Source organism: Aulostomus chinensis, chromosome 4 (assembly GCF_037954235.1).
Source record: "Aulostomus chinensis isolate RoL2024-O1b breed Wild chromosome 4, RoL_Achi_v1.0, whole genome shotgun sequence".
NCBI lineage: Eukaryota > Metazoa > Chordata > Actinopteri > Syngnathiformes > Aulostomidae > Aulostomus > Aulostomus chinensis.
Window position 1 is genome coordinate 3,208,071 of NC_141323.1, and position 15,926 is coordinate 3,223,996.

Genomic DNA, 15,926 nt, shown 5'->3' on the forward strand with positions numbered 1-15,926 from the left:
TTATGTGAAATAAATGGATGATGAGGAAGGTGAAGGAAATCCACACGTTGGTTCAGCCTTTATTAGGGGTGCGATCAATTACATTTTCTCCTCTTTTTCTTTCTTGGACAGCAATGGCTCTGCTAATGCACACTCGTCTGACATTTCTTTAAAGTTCATTTGTGAGCAAAGTAACACCGTTCTTTTAATTTTCTCACTCAGAGAAAGGTTTTATTTCAGATATCACTATTTGATTGATGAGGGCGCTTTTATTTCGCAGCGTCAGTCAAATCTGCTGGTATTTTCTTAGCATTCACATTCAAATGAATCAGCTGTCTGCAGGTTCATCTGATCATTTATCAAAAGAGGAAAGTGCCTCACACAGCGCGGAGCGAAAGGTAATCCCTGCTTGAAGAAGAAAGAATAATTAAAAGGTTAAGTGCTGCTAATTTTTCCTCAGATCACCCGCCGAGCTGCAAACTCTGGCCGCCGGCTCACAGCTCTAATTTGCAGAAAATGTCAATGGTAAAATGTCAAGGAAAAAGGTCAAAGACGAGCAGGTCTAGGGTTTGGTCAGAAACCTGCACTGTCCAGCCCAAAGTGCGCTGAGCAGAGCCGGGGGTCGACCTGACACATTAGCATTCCTAGCGACCCTGTGGGTCCGTGGCTTTATAGTCTGCGATGACTGCTACACAATCATTCATTAACAGGGATCTTGGGACACCTCTGTGTCGAGCCTGTAGAGCACCACTCACTGTGTGCTAATCGTCCGAGTCAGCAGGGTCACATGAGGATCAGCTGATTAGTATGGTAATGACCCCCCCACAACATTTACAAAACCACTACTAGCACTCCTGCCAGGGTAATGATCACAGTAGTTACAGTACTATATTACTACAACAACATGATAAACATGTATAGTCTCCTGTGTCATACTACTGTATGCAGGGGAGTTTTATATACTAACACACCTAAGAAAGTGTCTGTAGGTTCATTCTCACTCATCCAGAAGATGGGAAGTTGAAAATAATGACAGTTAAATGACAATAAGAATAACAATTTAAGGAATTTAAATAAGTTAATCAAGTGTTCAATTAAATTCAACTGAATTGTTGTAACATTTTACCACAAAAGGTCTATGTCTTAATTTCCTCTTATTTTTAGTTACTGACTTGGCAACATAAAATCCCTTCCAAGTATTCAGTAAAAGAATAGAATAATTAAGCTCTAAATGTAAATGACAGGTCTAAAAGTTGCTCCGATTTAATTAATACTGTTCGCTGCAAAACCTCAAAATCATAAAAGTTACTGAGATTCATGTCTAGTGCAAATTATTGTAAAGACGATTGCGTTATGAAGTTGTTTTCATTTGGTTTATTGTAATTTTACTTGAGTTTATTTTGTCAGGGGCCGTGTAAAAAAAAAAAAAAAAGAAAACACAAAAGTATTACATATTATGACCAAAAAAACCAACCTTTAATTCGTAAAACTGCCTTCCCAAAGAGTTTTGAAAAAAAAAAAATATTTTGAGTAATCCAAGGTTGCAAATTCTTATGTTTGGGTTCAGTGAGTTTCCTTCCCAGAATAAAAGTTGATTGTTCCACTTTCCTTCATCTTTTTTTAAATAATCTTAGTAGACAACAATCTGCTTCTATTTGCACTCCAGCAACAACCCTCTTCAATGCTAAGTTGCTGGTACAACAATTCAAGGTCGATGTGTAAGAGGAGCATCAGCAGTGACAAAGACATGAAAATGAATCATCGTCTGTTGGAACGTACCATCTACACACGAAGGGGCGGCTCTGGTGGTGCCGGCCACTTGCCCAGGGAAGCAGGAGCACTTCACAGTTTGCGACCGCTCCTCGATTTTGTTTTTGTTGCAGCATCGGTGCAACGCCACCACCTCGCAGGTGCCTGTTCGGACGTGGTGGGCCGCTGCAGAGAGGACAGGAAACATGTCAGCTGTGATAAATTAACACAAATTTTCTTTGAGGGCCCAAAAGTGCCGTAGTTACGAATGAGACAGTCCAGCCACTGTAATCTTAGTTTCTCATGTAGTCCTAAAGAAACAAATAATGCTGACGTTTTATAAAATACTGTACCGTTCTACACTTCAGTGTGGTGTGTGGAAGTACAAACCGCTTCAAATCTGCCCACGCTCGACTGCAGCTTCCAGGTCAAAATAACTCCAGTGACATCCCAATGACATCATCAGTCTTGACAAAGCTCCTCATCAGTCGGAGAAGTTGCTATCCAGCTGTTTTTACAGGCTGTGAAGTTTTCGCTATGATTCAAAGCCCCCGAACATGAGTGAGAGAAGCTGTGTAAACACCTACAATTCCCACAATGCAACTCCATATGTTGTCTCTTTATTAGATCATCCCACACCCTCTGTTTGGAGCCAGACATCTGTGACTAGTTTGCAGTTGAATGATATGTATATGTTGTACTACTAGTCATTTTATGTGTGTTGTGGGACAAACAAGTGGACAACAGTGTACAGTCCAAGGTGCTTCAGAAGAGCACTCAGAGATAATCTGATAATCTGCTCGTCCTGGGACAGGGATTCCTCCTCAGATTTTGGGAATCTTTTCCTGACTTGATTTGGGGGTCCTGGCAAACAGGGTGTTTTGTATTTTCTTTTATAATCTAAAACGCTGAGCTGCATTTATAGTGTGTAAAAGGTTGTAGAAATCTAAATCTAAAATGTTATTGTGTGATCATCATTATTATTATTTATTTTCACCTGGTCTTCGATAGCAGTTTGAAATAATGAAACAACCCCTTTGACTGCCGTGGCTATATTTTTTTCTGTTACATTCTAAAAGTGAAGAGAGATTTATTGTAACAATGGAGAAGCTAAAAAACAAAACAAAACCAAAAAAAAAACAGCCGGATGTACGTAAACACTGAATTAATTTTTTTTTCTTCAGCATTACTTTGTGGGGGGGGGGGGGGGGGATATTTCAGCAGTTTACTTTTGAATGATTAATCGAACAAAAAGCCCAACAACTGTCAAAGTTGAACAACCATTAGTTGTATTCATTTATAAAACATTCATGAAAGATCAATAAATGGAGTGAAAGATGAATTTTCTTTTGTAAATGATCACTTATGGCTTTATCACAAATATTTCCGTAGTCCCAGTCATTCCTCGCCGCTCCTCTAAGTGATTGTAAGTCACGTTCGTCACATTTATGAAAGACATCGAAGGACCAAGACAACGCGACACATTCACTGCCTAAGAACTCTGTATGATTAAAATTACAGGGGGGGGATTAATAAATTATTCAACATATCAACACATTAAAAGATGTGGCACAGAAGTTACTGTATATCAACAGACTTATTATTGTTATTACTGTGTAATTCAGCTTTCAGTTTTTAATTTATTTCCATCCAACAAATGGAATTATTTGTTATGTGTACATAACATTTTAGGATTAGCGCATTAGAACTGTTAATCGTTTGTAAACAACTGGCAGCATATTTGTTTGTTTCGCATTGACCATCCACAAGTTTATTCATCTCTTGTTCATGTTTATTCATCATTAACTACTGTGTAATAAACGACTTGCGATTGCGGAGCGGCATCAGAGTATTCGGAGGTGGGAATGGAGCCTTAAATAAAAACATAAGCACTGCTAATGATCGGAGGTGATAACCCTCCAGGCCGATGTGCGAGCTGTGAAGTGCAGCGCTGCAGAATTTGGAGCCCGTCTGAAGATCACGCTCCATTGTCTGAATTATTTAGCGCCTGAGCTGCTCCTTTCGCTTTTAATTGGATGTGACATTTTCATGAGGTGTCCTTCTGCGGAGACACTCACTGCTGCTGCAATAAACAGTAAATCTGAGATGACTGCGTGAAAGTGCTCCTAATTGCCTGTACTGAAGTGTAGTTAACGACAGTTTCACCTCAGTGTGTTATACGGGGGGCTTTATGTGTTCCCGCTGCTGTGGCGAGCGGCGACTGAGACGAGCAGGGATGGAATCGGCAGCTCTGCTGAGACTCAAGGATATTAAAGCTGACACAACATCACTGCACCTCTGGGATCATTTGTACATCATACGTGAGCTCTAGAACTCAGGAAATATGACATTTACATTAAGATTATCTGGCAATCTAATATTCCCTGCGTCAACATCGCTTGCGAATGTTTTACCCCGAGGAAATGAATGCCGTATCGCCTCAGACCTACTGATGGCTGCAGAAAAGTAGAAAGTATCAAAAATGAGAGGAAGAAAGATTACATAGTCAAATTTTGATTGGCCTCCCAATCTTTCCTCATATATGGAAAAATAAGTCTGGTAGCCTCCAAAGAGGAGCAGGACCCTCCCTCACACCACCCCGAACAACACAGACATGAAAGACAAACACACCCAGCAGGTCGAGCAGCCTGGATGTTTGTAGGAGAAGTGCTGCCAACGTCTCTGGAAAGGACAGGCTTCACACTGAGAGGCTGACTGGATTTGGAGTTCTACTTGGATGCCTACTCGGCTTTCCCTGCCAGCAGATGCAGAGAAAGGCATTTCGCCGGGGAATCAGTGTGCCGTGCAAACCCCAGATTTAAAGGTCCAGCTTAAACCTGCTGCGCTACCACTGTGACAGAGGGGATCCCTCCGGCCCTCGAGACATGCGGCCGCATTCCGAGTCTGAAAATTTGTCTTTCAAAGTTTCCGGTGACAAACATGACGACATGTAATTTTGAGTAGGAGGATCGGGGGAGGGGGAGGGGGTCCCGGGGATCTGAAACCACCCCTTGTTTCTGGCACCCACGTTTTCCTTGATCTCAACTGTTCTCTATCCACCAAATCCAGAACAAACAGTCTCCATTCATGAAGGGTTGGAGAGCTGTTGTATGGTATTCCCTCATTTTAGATATCTTATATTTTGAGCAAGTAATAGTTTGTTTTTGTTACTTCTTATTGTTGTTTCTCTTAAAATGTCCTTGGCTGTGTTTAAGAGTCTATAGAAATCCAAAACGATCATTTTAGACAGGTTGTAAATTCAATATGACTTCCACACCTCTGGTAGGTGTGGCAGCTCCACTGCTGCGCTGCCTGGCACCTCCTGTGGTACTGAGTGAGGCAGTCGAGGAAGTGGCCTGTCAGAAACCAACATGGCGGATAAATAAAATATCTGGAAACTTTCAAGCAGACATTTGGAATTACTTTGGCTTCCAATTAAAAAGGGGGAGTAAAAATAAAATCGAGGCTGCACGGCGGTGCAGTGGTCAGCACTGTCGCCTCACAGCAAGAAGGTTCCGGGTTCGGGTCCCGGCTCAGGCACGGGGTTTTTCTCTGTGGAGTCTGCATGTTCTCCCTGTTCCTGCGTGGGTTCTCTCTGGTACTCCAGCTTTCTCCCACCGTCCAAAGACATCAAGAGGGGACGAGGCTGATTGATACTCTAATTGACCGTAGGTGTGACTGTGAGTGTGAATGGTTGTCTGTCTATATGTGTTGGCCCCTGTGATGGACTGGTGACCCCTCCAGGGTGAACCCCGCCTCTCGCCTCTAGACGGTGGGATAGGCTCCAGCCCCCCCGCGACCCTTAACAGGAATAAGCGGAAGACAATGGATGGATGGATGGAAAAATAAAATCAGTTGGACAATGAAAGTGCAGTTTTCAAACTTTGTCTCAATGCCGTTGTCTCAATGCTGACACAAACAACTTGAAAACTCATGAGGAAAGACGCCTTAACTGTTCCTGTTTCAAGATCACAATAAATCAGGATAGCGTGATATGTGTCATGACAGCAAAACCCAACCCTCATCATTATTATTACCATTAACTTGTTTGATGCAGACATGATGTAAATATGAATGTAACGCTGCATAAACAGCTCATATTCAAAGGGAAATGTAAATATCCACATTCTCCATTGTAACTGGCAATTTCACGATCATTTTGGGGTTTTTTAGGAGTTGAACCTTGAGGAAAACCCAGATTTAGGAGATTGAACAATGCAACCCCTAGAATATTTTTATATGTTTAAAAAAAAAATCATTTTTGCCTCCATCCTCTTTCATTTTAGATCCTTTCTGTTCTTTTTTGACACTTGAAAGGACCTTTATGTTGAAAAGGCGACTGTAGTCTTCCACTGCTATTATTCTATAGAGCATTAAGACTGGGAGCTCATTTGTAAGACACATTCTAAAAGGTTTCATCATTGACTGGAGTACTTGGCAGGTTAAACAGTGGCAGAACAGAACGGCAAGCGCACGAGAATGCCAGATTAACTGCTGTCAAAACTCAGATTATGTACCTACCATCATTTTCCATTTGTCAAGATAAGTGTCTCAGTTTGATGAGTGAGAGTATGTGTTTAATGGAGCCAGGCCCTTTTCGTGTCATGTTCTATTCAGAAAGCCATGACAGCGCGGCATGAGCAACCCTGACATATTAGAAAATCATCTGCCAGGAATTACAAAGGAGAATTTCGCTTGTTGCTTGTTGAGCAAATTGAATTCAGATGTCATTTTAGAATCGACAGATTTTTCAAGTGTTAACAGCTGGATGCAGGATTGCTTCAATCAAATTCTCCCATCAGCCTTCCGTAAGTTGGATTCTGACCCTCGACTGGATCCAAACAAGTGGTCGATGTCATAAATCTTGCTAGTAGTTTCACCTCGGAAATCAGAATTTTAGCGAGCAGAGAGGAACTTTTCTCTCTCTTCCTCATCGGAATACAAAAATAGGCTTGTAGTGTCAAACATCAATCTGGCCTGAGAAGCTCAAACAGCCAACTGAGTCAACAGGAAGAAAAACACTTTTTAGTTAGTTTTTTTTTTTTTTTTTGAGTGGAGGAGGAATTCAATCTAGATGGAATTCACTATCTTCCATTACTTCTGCCAAGGAAGTTGTGAGATTGGTTTGGTTTGTTGGTTTGTTTGTTGGCAGGATCACACAAAAAGTTATGAACAGATTTTCCATGAAAATTTGACCAAAAGTGTAACTTGGCCCAGAAAAGAAGCAACTCAATTTGTTCGAGCGATTCAGTACTGGACTCTTACTGTAATATTCATTCCTTAGCAAACATTGTATCGACCTGAGGGGTGGTTTCTAATATATTACCTGGAAATATTTTCATATTTGTAATGCATTCTATTCTCCTCCATTAACTGAGCAGCTGGTGTATATAAAATTGATATTGTACAAATCAATACACACTCACAGATGGAGGTGCGAAAGGAGAGCAGCTCAGTAACAGAGAGCGATGCAGGGACGGAACTCCTTACCTACCACAGCAACAAAAACAAGTGACAGAGTGAATTAAATTATTGGTTAAAAATACTTCAATATTATGTATAATAATAACAGTCGTAAGATGGTTTGTCAGATGTTTTATTAGTTTTGATGGGACTGATAAGTAGACATATATAGATGGATTCGAGAGTATATGAGGGTACAATTTGCATACATGAAGGATGATGAATTAAACCTGTATAGCTGGGGCAGCTCGCATTTGGCTCAGAGGTAGAGTGGCCATCTAGCAACTGAGGGGTCGCTGGTTCGATCCTCACCATGTCCAAGTATCCTTGAGCGAGATACGGAACCCCTAATTGCTCCTGATGGCCCTGCATGGACAGGTGAACCAGCCCCCACCCCCCCACCCCACCCCCCCGCCCTGAACAGATAAGTGGTGTAGAAAATGAATGGATGGATTGATCAAACAAAAAAGGAGAGGAAAAAAGAAGAATTGAAAGAATAATTTGCGCTCATTCTTTCGTACCATAGGATGCAGTGAATTTTGCTTGGGGAGGATTGAAAAAAGTCGTGCGCCGTATCAACAGCCTGTGTTGGATGAAATTACAATTGGGAAAACCCGTTTGCCACGGATGTATCACAGATGATGTTCCTTTTATCTGTCACAACATTGACCGCCACCGGTGCATTATGGAAACCGTCACAGACACGGATGCACCAAATCCCATTCCATCCGCGGTTGGTAAGGTTGGGTACCAAGAACCAGTTCCAAATAGGTTCCGGAACCATTAAACAGCCTTTTGAATTTCGATTCTTTTTTTTTTTGTTGTTTTTTTTTGTTCCGAGTGCCCGCACTAGTTTGTTTTCGGGGCGTGTATTAGTCTGAAAAAAACCATAAATCACATATTAAAAACGTATACATTAGAAATAATGAGTAATATGTGTGGATATTATTTAGCGTCTCCACTTGTTGTGAGTCATTCGATGTTCAGTAAGTGGCCAAGCTTGAAAACCCCAAATTCCCTCACAGAAACACAATCATACGGAACAAGTAAGAACTCAGAGTGACTGAAGCGCGTCACGCTGGAATCATAGAACACAATGAGAACCCCAAACACTTCATACCTACTATGAAACAGTATTATGTTTATCAGTGAATGCTTTGAACCAGGATTGCTTTCAGTGAGAAGTGATGGGGCTTTTTACTCTGCAGTGCTGAAATTACTCAGCTTGAAAAGCTTTTATACGCAGGTCCCAGGAGACGGCGAGGAAACAGAAAATGATGCATACTTTATATCATTCATGGTGCTGCTGTGAATGATAATGTAATCATTGCTTTGCTTCATACACAACATGGTGTGTAGTCAGAAGCTCCACCTCTCATAGAGAGAAATTATCTTTGACAATGAGCTGGCTGAGTGCAGTTCGATCTGTACAAATGTACATAATGAGCGGCAACATGTAGACGTTAAGTGATGAACATGTTTCCCCTTCAAACTGTGTGTTGCCTTGTTAGTAGCACTTTTCAAGAGTGACAGAGGAAACATTATTTTGTACAATCTCTTACGAGTAGGCGTGAGGCTGGAGATAGTAATCGGTACGCTGTATTTCCTCTGCCTGCCTTTCATGGCAACATGGTCTTTATTCAACAAGTCATTTGTGTTACAAAGTGCAGAAAATATTCATGTGTGTGTGACAAAAGATATAAGTCGGACGTAGAGGTCAACAGGAAGGAAAGCCCCGCTAATGATATTAGGAACTGCACTTGCGAGCTCAGGCTCTCAAATCTTGAGCTCAAACCACCCACTATATTTAAATCCGCTGAAGTTTAATTCCCCGTAGCAACCTGTGTGCTTTGAATCATGTGAAGTGGTTTCCCATTGTGGATGCTAAACCTCAAGGCTGTAATTTCTCTGCGGAGCTCAGATAAGCACTATTTGAAGGTCAAAATCTCTACACACACTTGGCCAATACAAATAATGAGATGGTTCCAGGTACAAACTGGATATATATACACACACACACACACACACACACACATATATATATATGACGAGTGCCTCTGTTCTGTCTTTCAGTCCAGCATGTTCCAGCTATCTATGTAGGTCTTCTTGATATCTGCCACTTCCTCAATCTGGTGGTTGTTCATGCTGTGTAGGAGCTTGTCCGTCCTTGTCTGTTCCTCTCCCTCCTCACCTCCTCTCCTTGGGTTTCAGTTGTCTGAGGCATTCACTGAGCAGCTCGTCCTGAGGGGCCATCTTCTTGATGTACTCTTGGATTTTGAATGCTCCATCCTGGACAGTGTTACTGATGCTCGCAAGTCCCCATCCTCCCTCTTTCCATTTAGTGTACAGCCTCAAGATGCTGGACTTAGGATGAAACCCTCCATGCATGCTGAGGAGCTTTCTGGTCTTGATATCTGTGGCTTCTATCTCCTCCTTTGTCCAGCTTATGATCCCAGCTGGGTATCTGATGACCGGCAGTGCGTACATGTTGATGGCTTGGACCTTGTTCTTACTGTTCAGCTGACCTCTCAGTATTTGTCTTACTCTCTGGAGGTATTTGGTAGTGGTTGACTTCCTTGCTGCCTCCTCGTGGTTTCCATTAGCCCGTGGGATCCCAAGCTACTCCTAGCTGCCCTGGATGTCACTTATTTTTCCTTCTGGTGGGTCGACCCTTTCACTTCTGATCATCTTGCATATCCTTGATACCATCCAGCCACATTTGTCCAATCCGAATGACATCCCTATGTCATTGCTGTCGATCCTGGTGGTGTGGATCAGTGAGTCGATTTCTTGCTCATTGGGGCGTGTGTGTGTGTGTAGCCAAGTGGTGATGTAACCCTGTCATTTTGCTGAATGAGTAAAGTTTACTTTTTCTTTTGCTATTTTAGAAATGTTCAGGAAGACTTGTTGGAGGAACAGAACGTATGCCAAGGAAAAATCCTATAAATGATGCAGCAGATCCATCGAACACAGCAAAACATTTTATTTTTCCTTTCCACATTGGCCTTGCTGGAGGTATGAACTCTAGAGAGTGCTCTTCTAAATTATTTGCTCCTCGAGTTTGTTTCCCCTACTTTATTGAGGATGAAATCTCAGATTTTAGTTTCGTCAGAGTTATATTTAACAACGCCTTGACTCATCAGTGTTTTTCTGCATGCTTTAAATCATTATTATTGCTTTTTTTTTCATTGCTTTCCCCAAATGCGTTCAATTTCCTCTGAAGTGCAAACCTCATTCACACACGTTGCCTTATCTAAGGATTGATTTTCTTCACCAAACCAAAAAGGAATAATTGAACAATGTAGGAAAGCTACTTCTCTCCTGTCTCGATGGTAAATATGGAGCTATAGCTGCTAGCCAGTCGGGTGAGTGCAGTATTCGCTGAAAGCGCCCTCTAGTGGGCTGCAAAATGCTTTCAAGTTGAGGTACATTGCAAGTTGAATATTTTTTCCAGTAAAGTACAGTAGAATATCAATGTAAAAAATATGTCTTTGTAAAATGAAGTATATTATTATATACTTTGAATTTTAAAGAACCTGGTTGTTTTTTTAAATGAAAGTGATACTTCCCCTAAAAAGTGTATTTTGCCTTTCGAGTTCTCACAAATAGCTGTGCTGAGCTCATTTTTTCTCTCCTGTCAACTCTTTGTCACTATAGAATCCAGAAAGAGCGAGCAAAACATATTGAGCTTGATGCTACTCGTGACTTTAACAACAAACAACAACAAAACTGTCCAAAGTGGTCTGTTAACAAACTTTCAATCTTATCGTCTGGTGCAATCTATGTCTTTTTTTTTTTTTATCCAGCCGTATGCTTTGTAATACACAAACACTTTGATTAAAACAAGCAACCCTTAATACTTCCCGTTTGACACTACGATGAACCAGTACGAGCGAGTTGGAGGCTGCCAGCTTATCGTCCACTGCACAGTGGTGAATGCTAAAAGTTTGTAAATGAACAGTTTTGGATAGTTTTGCCATTTTCTTGTGGCTCTAGCCGTTGTCAGCAGTTGCCATTTGCTTCAAACTAATTATACGTAGCTGGCTCTTTCTGCGTTCTGGAGTCATAAAGTAGAGAAGCAGAAAGGAATAAAAAGTATTTGTGAGTATTTCAACAATAAAATACAATTTTGGGCAAAATAGCTCTTAAATTCCAAGACACCCACTGGAAAAACAGGGAGTTTCTAGTCTCCATCCATTTTCTGCTCTTGTCCTGTAAAGGGTTGCCTATCCCAGCAGCCTTCAGGTGAGAGTGTGGGTTCACCCTGGACAGGTCGCCAGTCCATCACAGGGCCAACACATAGAGACAGACAACCATTCACACTCACAGTCACACCTACGATCAATTTAGAGTATCAATCAGCCTGGTCCCCAATTGCATGTCTTTGGACAGTGGGAAGAAGTCGGAGAACCAGAGAGAACCCACGCAGGAACAGAGAGAACATGCAGACTCCACACAGAGCCGGGACTTGAACCCAGAACCTTCTTGCTTTGAGGCGACAGTGTTGAGCACTGCACCACCGTGTGCAGTCTCTAGATAGATACACCTAAAATACATCATCAAATGAGGAAAGAATAGATCAGCCAAAATCATGTGGGATCTTCCAGGGCCTGTCATGAATAGACGGGCCTCACACTTGTGTTACTGCACAGGGCAAAAAATACTGTGTTAGTGAGCTAAGATGCTGGTTGGCAGGTTTGGACTCAGTCAGGTTATCTCTCAGGTCCAAGTGATGGCCAAAAACGGAATGTCCATCACCACAGGGTGTATTAAGCTGCTTATTTAGCTGAATGGGTGAAAAAAAGATGTATTTCCCAAATGTACCATAACTGTAATCCTAAACTGTGACCATATTTTTTTCAAGAGGTGTCGGCACTTAGTACCAAGTGAAGCCATGAACGAAACATTTTCATTGCCAGAAAGGAGAAGATTTCAGGAGCTCTGCAGAAAAAGCCCTCTTTCTCATCACCATGACAACTACTCAGTTATCACTCTGACTGATTCTGTCAAAGCAGGGCGATCGCAAAGAAAAAAAACACACAGAATTCTGCATCACCTTCATATTCATTCAAAACTTCGACCAGTCTCAGACAATTGATATCAGCTGGGGTCTGATCAGTCAATATTAACCCATGTCATCACCATTGTTGTCATTGTGGACAATTCAAGCCTTTTTTATTTTTAAACATTTATATATAATTGCCCCCATAATATTTAAAAAAATATATTATGGGGTGCAATTTTGTCCCCCACAGTCTAAAAATTGGGGGCATTTGTTAAAATGATTGGGGGCCATGAAAAAAATGTAGTTGGAGCTTGGTTATTTTTAGGGCCTTACCGATTAATGGTCCAGCTGATTGAATCGGATGATTATAGCCATTCGAGCATCATCGGGCAAAAGTTTGACGCAGATTTGAACACATGTAAAATAACTTAAGAAGTTAGTCATTTCCCATGACACGCCTCTCTGTGTCTGTCACCCTTCACTGAAGGATAACCTCGCTTAAATATTAGCTGCTTTGTTCAACTATTTAACTGAGTCAGTCACAGCACCATGGATGATGTAATGGTAAGGTTACAGTACTTCAAAGTAATACTACGCTCACTCAAGCAGCTGCATGCTCCCAGACTAGATAAGACCGGAGCAAATTAGGATGAGGCTTCATCGCCGTGGACCAGTCGAGTTTCCAGTTCAAAATCGTTGCTGCCAGGGTCCATCTCTTTGTCAACATGGTGGAGGAACTGTGTCTGGTTCACTTTGGTGGGTGAGTGGTTTAACTGGCTTAACCAAGTAGCGGTCCACGATCTACCGCAGCATGACAGCTTCAGGTAGGATATGTAGTGAGAAGCGTTGTCTGTGTGTGAGAGGAGGGGGTGCAAACCCTCGCGTCCACTTAATCAGTGCAACCTTGTTAATAACGCCTGGGGAATCATAAGTTTTTGGCAACAAGTTGGGGGCAATTTTGGCCCCTGGCACGTGGCTTTTTGGAGGCAACTGTCTTGTGTGTGTGTGTGTGTGTGTGTGTGTGAGATGAGTAACAAGTAATTGGTTATTTGAATTTTTTACGAACTGATATTGATAAGGAGCCTAAAACATCCCATCTGTGGGTCCCTAATAAGGTCCAAATCCATATGTAATTCAGTGTTTAACAATATTTACAAAACTGGAAATGTTCTCCTTAGTTTAACCTTGTGTTGCTGTGCCCAAACCAGGCTTTAACTCTGTTGTCACTTCAACAAAGCAACATCATTTTTAGTCACCACGGGGTAAAATATAAAACAGTATCAACTGCCATTCAGAGGGTTTTTTTTGTCGAAACAAAGGATCCTAACTGTCTCTCTGAAGTCATTGTTTCCTTGACGCCCACTTGCCTTCTCTGGTCATGTGACAGATATTTTTGAGAACAGCTGGTCAGAGAGCGCCAGGGGAACACGCCCACCACTTATTTTCGTTGAGTTGTAAACGTCCACGCTTATAGGGACACTATACACAAAGTTGTACCTTCCTTTTTACTGAGTCAGAAAGAACAATAATAATGTTTGATGACAGTCTTTGCTGAGATAAACCAGTTATTTAAAGAAGCAAAAGCTCGTACTGTGTACACACTCATAGATCAACTTCCTGAAATGAACTATTTGCCCTGCTTTTCAGAGAGTATCAGAATAGTTTTCTTCATCTTATTTTCTCTGGGAAGAAGTACACTTTGTCTATTTTGGATGTGTGCTGGCTTCATTTCATCCCTTGAATGATAACAGGTTTACTGCAACAGAAATAACACCCGGGGGAAATTAGGGGCTGCGGTGGTTATCAGAGAGAAATTGAATGTGCGTGTGATTATTCTGATCCACTTCCTGCTGAAATGATGAGCGCCTTGAGTATGGATCTCTGCCAATCAAAGGCGAGCACATCAAAGCCGCATGCTACCATCTAATTGGTCAACAAAGAGACAAGGGGTTTATATCATGCTCACAAATGGACATCCTGTCAACCAGCGGTGATACCTGTGCACCACCAATTACCCCAGGATGAGTATTGTCAGAGGGAGTGCGGAGTGATGTGTGTCGGCGTCCACTTGTAATGTTGCTGAGTTGCCATAATTGACCTCCCTGGGTTTGCTGGTGACAACCTGACAACACTTTTAATGAGGCGAGCAGAGACGAGTTTGACTCATATCTCAAACCAAAGCTGTTTCGATACAATTATTCCCCAACTTCCCGCGGTAACATTAGGCTTCATCTCTTCTCTGGAGAAGTGGCAGCGGCTTCCGTGTGCCGGGTTCCTCGGGTCACTCTGTTCTGAATGGAGAGCTGAGAGCAAATCAAACCAGCCTCTTCAAGCCTGATTTGGTTTCTACAGAGCTGAGCCAACAGATGGATGGAAACTCAACAAGCTCACTGATAGTGCTGTTTATGTCTGGATGTGAAGGAACTCTTCTGGACTCTGCTGATTGATCAAACAGAGTCCTTGAAACCAGAAGGAGAGTGAAATGTTGTCATGGGCACTTCCTACTTTCCTGAACATTCCCTCAGGTTTTAAACCGACTGGTTCCATCATTTATTGAACAGTGGCGATTTTAGGAGGTGGCCTGGGGTGGCCCCCTGCTGTTTTTGTTTGTTTGTTTGTTTGTTTTTAGGTTCACTTTTGGTTTCTTGTGTGGAGAGTGTTTTTTTTATTTACTATTGTCTGACTGTGTAAATGACTGTGAAACAGGACAGGAAAACAAATGTCAGTCTGACACTGAATACAGACAGTTCATTGAATTCAAGCGTCTTAGAATTGAATTTTAAAATAAGTGTGTCGATGCTGATGCAAAGCTATGCAATATTTACACATTTTGATCATATGACCTTCCTAAAAGTTTCCACAGCATGGCCACCCCACACTAGATCTGTGCCACCCCACACTAGATCTGTGCCACCCCACACTAGATCTGTGCCACCCCTTTAAAAATGTCCCGGATACACCACTGTTTTTGAAGTCACATCTCTTCTTACACATTCAACCAATCATTCATTGGAGGAAGCTGGCATTTGAAGAGCGGAGGGTGCGAGTGCTGGTTTTGGGGGCAAGGAGGTCTTTGAGGTAGGAGGGGGCGTTTCCATGGGTGCATTGATGGGTGAGGAGTGAGAGCTTGAACTCAATTCTGAATGGGATTGGGAGCCAGTGGAGGGATTTGAGGATGGGAGTGATATGATCATATTTGCGCATCCTCATCAGGATCCTCGCAGCAGAGTTTTGGATATAGTGGAGCTTCTGCAGGCAGAAGCTGGGGATCCCGATGAGGAGTGCGTTGCAGTAGTCAAGCCAAGACAGATACAGTACTTGAAGAACCGGAGCAGATGTTTTGATTGTCCAAACTCACTCTTAGACAAATTATTGGGTGCTAAAGGGTTTTATTTTGTCTGCCCAGACCTGCCAGCAACAGGATTTTGCATCTGATTAACTCATGTGCTTGGTGGCTAATTAGCCATGTGGATCCAGTCAGACGAGTGGGAGTGGTTCTTTGTAGAAGGTGAGTGGGAAAAGCATAAGAAACTGATTTGATGGAGTATTTTGAGAGGATGCAACAGTTTGGGAATCGATGTACTTGAATAAACACCTTGAAATGCAATGTTTGAGAAAGGTGTCCGTCCACGAGGACGGTCTGTTCTCTCATGACAGACTTTGTCAAGCACTGTGTTTTATCGAAGCTTAGACATGGAGATTACAAACGCTAAAGGAAAGCCCCCGCACC

The 15,926-nt window shown here is 42.1% G+C and overlaps 1 protein-coding gene across 1 annotated transcript in view; it reads right to left on the reverse strand.

The window, feature by feature from the left end:
• LOC147262327 (chemokine-like protein TAFA-2) overlaps positions 1–15,926 on the reverse strand; it is a 75,603-nt gene that overhangs the window by 13,019 nt on the left and 46,658 nt on the right. Inside the window, exon 3 of the mRNA XM_086201085.1 lies at positions 1,759–1,914. Within this exon, the coding sequence (XP_086057211.1) occupies positions 1,759–1,914 (156 nt within the window). The remainder of the gene's footprint in view (positions 1–1,758; positions 1,915–15,926) is intronic.